The following is a 7,561-nucleotide window of genomic DNA, read 5'->3' as shown; positions in this document are numbered from 1 at the left end:
ACCTATCACATGGTGTGGGCCTGGGGTGGTATTCTCCCGGTGTCGCCTTTTGCGACATGTCGCATTCGCTCTTCGCTGATTGGCTCGAGCCGCGGTGATGGCGGCGTGACGACACGGACCCGCCTTCCTGCTACGTCATCGTGACGTCGCCCCAATTTACTACGCTTAGTCGAACAACGGAATGCGCTGAAGCGATTCGCGCGGGCGACGGGCTACCGTTAGCGTACGAACGCAATCGGCAGTTGCGGCTTTTGCGCCCTTAGCGTGAAAACATGGCGACGTCCTTTCAAGCGAGAGCCGCCCGCTTCAGCCAATTCAGCAGTCCTTGCGATTCCGGTCGGCATGTTTACCGGCAACTACTGGTGTTGTTACTTTTCGCTATGACTTACCTTGCTTCGACGATAAAGTTTCAGCTGCAATTCAGCCTAGTTTTTTAAATACACTCTCGATTCTGGAGCGCGCAAGCCTAATGGGACCTCCAGCTACACTGCTACCGTCTGCAACTGCCCGAAACGCAGCCGAAACCTAGCACAACCGTCCGGAACGAAAGAAAAATAGATTTGGAGCTTTTTCGCGGTGTTTTATAGACTTAAATGAAGTAAAGCGAGTTGATATTAAATTTGCAAGTGTTTTTTGAACATTAGAAGTCATGTGATGGCAAATATTCTTGCTATAAAAGATACGAAACTACTGCTGCTAGTGAATCAGCAGTGGTAATTTGTCGCTTCTCGGAGTGAATGAATGCACCGCAGACGAAAGTGCCGGCGGCTTTTTCCGTTTCTTCGAGCATCTGTAAGCACTTTTTTAGGCCCCGCCCATGTGCGACATGTCGCAAAAGGCGACACCGGCAGAATACCACCCCTGCCCCTCCAACCCGGCCATTCCCCCCATCCTCAACCCAGCCCGGGAGGACTGGGAGGCGACCCTGCTCGGCTGTCACGACTTACAAGCCCAACAAGCCTTAGTCGGGCGCGCCCGGGCGGCGGCCACCGCCACTGGGGTCCCAAACTAGGGACCTCCACCTAGTGTTTGTAAGGATCGGTCCCTTGCGGGCTGATCCAAACATGCCTCCTGTCCCTTCTGAATGAATGTTTTCACCACCACCACCGCCCGCAAGGGAGAAAGAAGAAAAGATAAACAGGGAGGTTAGCGACGCATAATGCCCGTCTGGCTACCCCGCACATGGAAAGGGAGATGAAGAGAGCGAAAGAGAAAACAGAGGAGGAGAATAGTGCAGTCCTTCGTGTCCATTGGACATCGTCACGGTCATTGATGAGTCTTTCGAGGCCAACAAAAAGAAAAGATACAAAAATGAGAAGTAGAGAGATAAGGAATAAGTATATCGTTCGTTTGCGTACCATGCTTGTGGTGATGCGTTGTGCTCCAGGTTTTGCCTGTTGCATACCGTAGGTGCACCGGTTCTCGCATGGCAAAGCCAGACGCCGTGTCCGAGAACTCTTCGGAACTGGCGTCGTCATCGACCGACACTGCAGCAGTGGCGACACGGATCACCAGTACCAGAAGGGTCCTGGAATTTTAGTGGCGTCAAGCGCTTCCGGAAGGGCACCACGGATATCAGGTTACACAAGAAATGTGGAACTTAAACTTGGATAAAGAGTGCGCGTGGTTTAGAGCAGCCCTGTTACGCAGAATCCCCCCTACCAGCTTAGAGGTCTGGAATCAATTTTTTTTTATTGACCACCGCTGAGAATACCTGTCATGTAAAGTAAATCATGCCGGTCATAGAAACCACGTAGGTGCCCGCTCCGTGTGCTAGAGCACAAACACAATGTGTTCACATCGGTGTTAGCAGCGTATGGCTTCGTAGTGCGAGATAACAAACAATGAAAACGCATTATACGTCGCTTCTGGCTGTATGATTAGTAAGGTGTGCTACGTAACGAACTATGTGGATTATACACACGGTATGCATAGTAAGCATTTAGTCACCAGGCGTTGAGTTAACAGCACTTAAAGTCGACCAACGCAAAACATTATAGGCTGAAAGAACTCCAACTCTTTCGTCCTCCGCTGACGGGGTTCAGCAGAAGCTACAACACTAGAATCAAACCAACATTCGGAAAATCGAGCTAACTCCCTCCTCAAGCCCCATGTTTTACCGACATAACACTACTGAACGGGTGCTGTGTGCCCCGCTCCTTCTCGCGACAACCAGGATAAATTCTGGACGTGTGACGTTTACCACTACTGCGTCGTCCACATGCACTCGCCTCGCATCCTCTATATGCCCTCCCTATGCCATAGGATAACTGGTTCACTGCCCGCCTCAACTACTCTGAGCATACATGGGCTCCTCGAGTATAATCTATAGACTTTATAACTGACTCAGTATGACTTTTGGTCTTTTATAATTCGCCGAGTTGCAAAAGTCACTGTACGGCGTGATACTTCCGTCCTTTTTTTACCATGCACTGCTCAAACGGTGCTTCAAAGTCTCAAGTGTCTCCCACCGACTTCTTGCTTCTAGCGCTGCTGTAGACTCCTGTGCAATCATCATCATCATCGACACCTGGATTATACACACTTCAGGACAAAGGCCACTCCCGCATACCTCAAATTACCCCTGTCCTGTGCTAGCTGCGGCCATGTTATCCTCGCAAACTTTTTAATCTCGCCCGCCCACCTGACTTTCGGGCGCACCCTGCTACGCTTGGCTTCTCTTGAAATCCACTCCGTTACTCTAAGGGCCATCTGTCATGCTCTGCCTACGTTCATTACCGGTCCAGTGAGTCAGCATCAGTAAGGCTATGCTAGTCAAAGCGTACTGCTGGAGCAGCATTACTATTTGCGAGCCCTTTAAATGTCCACGCCCAACAATATGCATGTGCATACGTACCAGCTCGACCCCATCGCAACGGCTCGATGATCGCGCAATTCCTCACTGCGATGTTTCTGGCTCTGCTTGGGGGGTTGTCAGCGAACAAAATAGGAAGAGGTAAGTGAAACAGCGAATTAAGCTAAAGAAAGTAGGCGATGGGGGCAGCGGATATGGCAAAGCATGTGGCAATAATCGCACGTGATAACCGTATACCAGTTGCTCCGAATTTCTTCCCCCCTTTTTCCGGTGCATCGACCTCTCGATGTGCACTGCGATCTGGAGTGTGCGTTCGGCGGTCTCTCGTTTCCGGGATCGAACATGGATGGCCCAGCAGACTGCGCTCGTTCGGGTGTGACGAACAGGCGGTAAGCGATGGAGGGGAGGATTCACTCTACGCATGCTCCACTGCTTATACTTAACGAGTTGGGTGAAGGTTAACGCGGCTGGCGTGACTACAGAAATGCATACATATGCGATGTTCGCTGCCAGCAGCACGTTAGTCATATTAAAAGAAATAGCCGCAGAAAAGGCAGAAAGATAGATATTTTATTCTCCAAAATGTCGCCTCGCAACTATTTGCAATCTGTTTATCACTGTTCTCGTGTGCAGGTACGAGAAATATGAAAATGAACAAAAAACTACTGGCTGTTTACCCCGCAAGAAGTCCGGTATGAAGCTATCTGCGCAAAAGTTCCCAGAACTTCACCTTCTTGGGATGCGAAGTTGGAATGTACAGGGATCCGCAATAGTTTTCGGAGGATGGAAACCACTAAAGTGCTCGTGGTGGCAGCATTAGTATATGCACGCAGCTAGGAACTCAGTGGTGTTCTCTCCCATTTAGTGTGCAAACCTCAACTTCAGGCGTCGTCTGCAAGTAGTGAGGAAATTCATCCTTTCGGCTTCCCCGTTTCGAAAGCTCTTGCGGGAACTTGTACGGCCTGCGCCATAACTCCCTTACTAAGCGCGCGCAATTCAGTGCCATTATAGGCCAAGCCCAAATGGTTCACGTGGAAATGAAGATTACATCACACTTCGCCAGAGCAGTTCTGGATTGATTGATTGATTGATTGATTGATTGATTGATTGATTGATTGATTGATTGATTGATTGATTGATTGATTGTTACGAGCCAAAGACACACCGTGCACTACGCGGTGCTCCGTAGTAGAAAGCTCCGGATTGATTTCGATCGATTCGCTTTTTTTACTACACGAACCTTTTGCATTCTACTAGCCCACCGAAATGTGAAACCATTCTCAGTAATCGGAGAAAACAACGATGTGGTACGGAATATGGGTTTAGCGGTCGAAACAGAACACTGTAGCGCAAGTGTGAAAGAATATGTCCTCAAAGTGTGGCAAGAAAGCGGTCTTTCAGGGTTCCACGACGAAAGTATTCGAGAACTCTCGTTAAAGCTGCCGTGTCCCGGGACGACAACGAAGGTCTCTACAGTTAGCAGGCGCATGCAGCCGACCCACGTTCTTAGGCTCGCGGAAAGAAGACGAAGAGCTGCCGAGCAGCCTGCGCCCATCTCGCCTTTCAGTGCAAGTTCGTTTTCCTGCCTCTGAGCGACCAGAAGGCATGATGAGCCCCGAGTCCTCACTGCACCTGCCCACTTCGACAACGCACGCCTCGCTGACGCAGCCCACCGCCACGCTCAGTCCGTCCTTTCCCCTGTACGAGGGCCTGGAACAGGACGTCAGGTCCAGCAGCACCGATGGGAGCAGGTGAGTGAGGGCCTCGGGTTGAAATGGAGAACGCGTTTGACACCCGCAACGACGCCTGCGTCGCGAACCCCCCTGCACTGCGTGAACACAGAAGGCTATACGGTTGGAATCATATCCTTGAAGACATTCCAACAGTGACCAGCAGGTGGCCCTTGCCGCTGCAGCATATCTTACGAACTCCCCGTCAACGGTGACGTCCAGACCTTCCACTCTCCCCAAAGGAGAAGAAAGGAATAGCCGAGAAAACAGCTTTTGCGCGAGAGATGTTTGAAATACTTCAAATTCGACCATTTCCATCCTCTTTTGATGAAAAGTTGCGGAGAAAAATGAAAATTTTTCATCAGTCACCTTTTCACTCTTCAACGCAATTAACTGCATAAAAATGTTTTGGCCACTGCCGAAACCTTCTCCGTTCACGTGTATACAAATTCCGATGCTGCTACTTTTAAATAACCTTTACTTCTCTTCGACAGGCTACCAAGCGATATCGCCGCCCGCCGGAGAGTCATCGCCGACCTGAACAACGCCATCCTCAAGTTCGGAGTAGACCTGTACCACGCGGTGCTGAGCGGACCTGAAGCGCGCCCCAGGATGACGAGGCATAACGTGCTCTTCTCCCCGTATCTGATCGCCAGCACGCTGCAGATGATTCAGAGCGGGGCGCGGGGAGAGACGGAGGCCCAACTGGCACGCCTCTTTGGCTTGCCAACGCAGCAGGAGCAGCAGCCAGACAACCCCAATACAACCGAGGGTCTGGTGGCCCGATACTTCGCGCACCGAGACAAGCGGCTCTTCCCGGACGGCACCGACCCCCTGAGGTCCGGCTTCAGCGTCCAGTACGACTGCTGCCTGCACAGGGATCGCCGCGTGCTGCTGAAGCAAGAGTTCGAAGCGCGCCTGTCTCAGCCGCGGGGCTCCCACTCGCGACAGTCGGAGAGCGCGGGAAGCAGCAGCCGCGGGCGCACCAGGCGTCGGCGCCTGCGTAGCTGCACCCACGACTTCGTCAACGACTCGGTGCATCAGCGCTGGAAGATAGAGACGCAGCTGGTGGACGCCGTCCCGCTGCTGGGCAACGGTGCTTCTAACGAGACGCTGCCCCGGGGCATCGTGGACCAGAACACGTCGCTACTGCTCCTGAGCGCCCTAGGGGTCAAAGGTCGTTGGCGCCGCCGCTTCGACCCCACCCGCGTCTGCGAGGGCGTCTTCTACGAACCCTCCGCGGCGGCGGACGGGGAGTTCGCCCCTCACGCGGTCGTCATGATGCACCGGACGGGCAACTTCCGCATGGCCGACTGCGGAGAGCTGGAGGCGACCGCGCTCGAGCTGCCTTACAAGCACGGCTCGCGGTACCTGATCGTCCTCCTGCCCCTCAGACGCGACGGCCTCGCCGACCTCGAAGCCCGGATGACTGCGGCCAACCTGATACAGTGCCTGCGCGCCCTGAAGAGGCGAGAGAACGTGGACCTCAGCCTGCCCAAGTTCCACGCTCGTGGCATCACGGACCTGGAGCAGGCGCTGTCCGCGATGGGAGTGGACGCCCTCTTCCGCCGTGACGTCGCCGACCTGTCCGGTATGTGCAGCAGCGAGGGGGCGTTCGTGTCGGCAGCCAGGCACGCGGCTGCGTTCCGTGCCACCTGGAAGGGCCGCGTCAGCCGCAGCGGGCCGCGCGCGTCGGCACCCGAGCACGAGAAGTTCACGGTGGACAGGCCCTTTCTGTTCCTGGTGCTCAGCCGGCGGCCCAGCGCTCTGCTGCTGCTGGGTTCTGTGAGGAGTGTCAGGCCCCGTTTCAAGGAGGAACTTCTCCCGGCGCCCTCTCGATGACCGCTGCAGTGGCCGACTGGCACACCCGCCTCTCCCCCCACCCACCCTCCACCCTTTTGTTCCGGCGTCCTGTGCGTCCATTGAAGCGAGGACATCATTTAACGCGTTTTCTTCATTATTTTTTGCTATGATTAATTAATATTCGAAAGACAAAATTGCAGAGCGATTTAGGCTGTGCCGCAGACCGGTTCATTACATAGGAGCCTGTGGACTTACTTTACAGTTCATGCGGCTCAGTACCACTATCTTGTAATTGTAACCCGTAAGTATCAATCAAGGCCCCACTACCTCGCTGGCGACGCGCGCGTGTCACCGGCTTCTGCCAAAAAAAAAAAAAAAACTTGAATATAAACGCTGATACGCAGTTTTAACTAAATACAGCACCTGACGTTGTGGCTACCGTGACTGCAGCGAACAGTAGCGTCTGGTGGCCAGTCGCTCACCATGACATCCCCCGAATAATCATTCATCGCTGGGACCATCTCGTGCAAGAGAATAGGTGGCCGAATGTAAGTACGTCCCACGTACGCCCACGCATGACATTCGAATGTCTTTGGGATGCCAAAATTAAGATTAAGTTAACCAGAGACGTCCACAGGACGCCCCACACGGCATCTGACGTGCGTATGACATCCGCTGGTCTCCATAGTTCGGATGCTCCGACCTCCGTCGAATAACCGAATGTTTACCCTATCATCTCCCGAACGACCGGGAACGGACATATCCTGGACCATTTGTGGCAGCTCTCAAAATATTTAAGATTTAGAGTAGTGATTCCTTAGCTTATCTGAACACCCAAGGAACAAATGCCACGCATACAGCCCAAATGAAATTGGCCAGTGGCCGATGGTTGGTAACTCGCCGGCCTCGAGTTGGTAGCCGATGTGCTCGGCCTACTTAGCTCGGGCCAGCGTCGGGCAACGGCCAGCCTATGATTGGCAAAAGGCTAACAATTCCGACCACTGGCAAGCGTCTGGCCGCCAACGCGTAGGCACGCAAACACAGGCCGACGCCGGGCCCGCTGGCCACCAACCACTTTGGGCAAATTTTGCGACAATTGTGATTAATTAGGGCATAGCCGCTGAAAACGCTTATACATGCCTTAGTCGTAAGTGTAACAGCTGGCAGGAAATTTTCAAATATACGAAAGTATGACCTTCATGGCACGCGCATG

General features: G+C 53.1%; 1 protein-coding gene across 1 annotated transcript; it reads left to right on the top strand.

The window, feature by feature from the left end:
* The first annotated feature begins 4,423 nt into the window (after positions 1 to 4,423).
* Positions 4,424 to 6,387, top strand: LOC149335266 (iris-like). The gene is made up of 2 exons (XM_089553900.1): positions 4,424 to 4,566; positions 5,040 to 6,387. Exons 1-2 carry the CDS (start codon positions 4,424 to 4,426, stop codon positions 6,385 to 6,387), a joined length of 1,491 nt encoding a protein of 496 aa, XP_089410026.1.
* Positions 6,388 to 7,561: the final 1,174 nt, after the last annotated feature.

This window comes from Amblyomma mixtum, chromosome 7 (genome assembly GCF_055824585.1).
Source record: "Amblyomma mixtum isolate Tamu chromosome 7, ASM5582458v1, whole genome shotgun sequence".
Classification (NCBI taxonomy): Eukaryota; Metazoa; Arthropoda; class Arachnida; order Ixodida; family Ixodidae; genus Amblyomma; species Amblyomma mixtum.
Note: the sequence above shows the minus strand (reverse complement) of the source record. Positions and strands in the feature narration are given on the sequence as shown.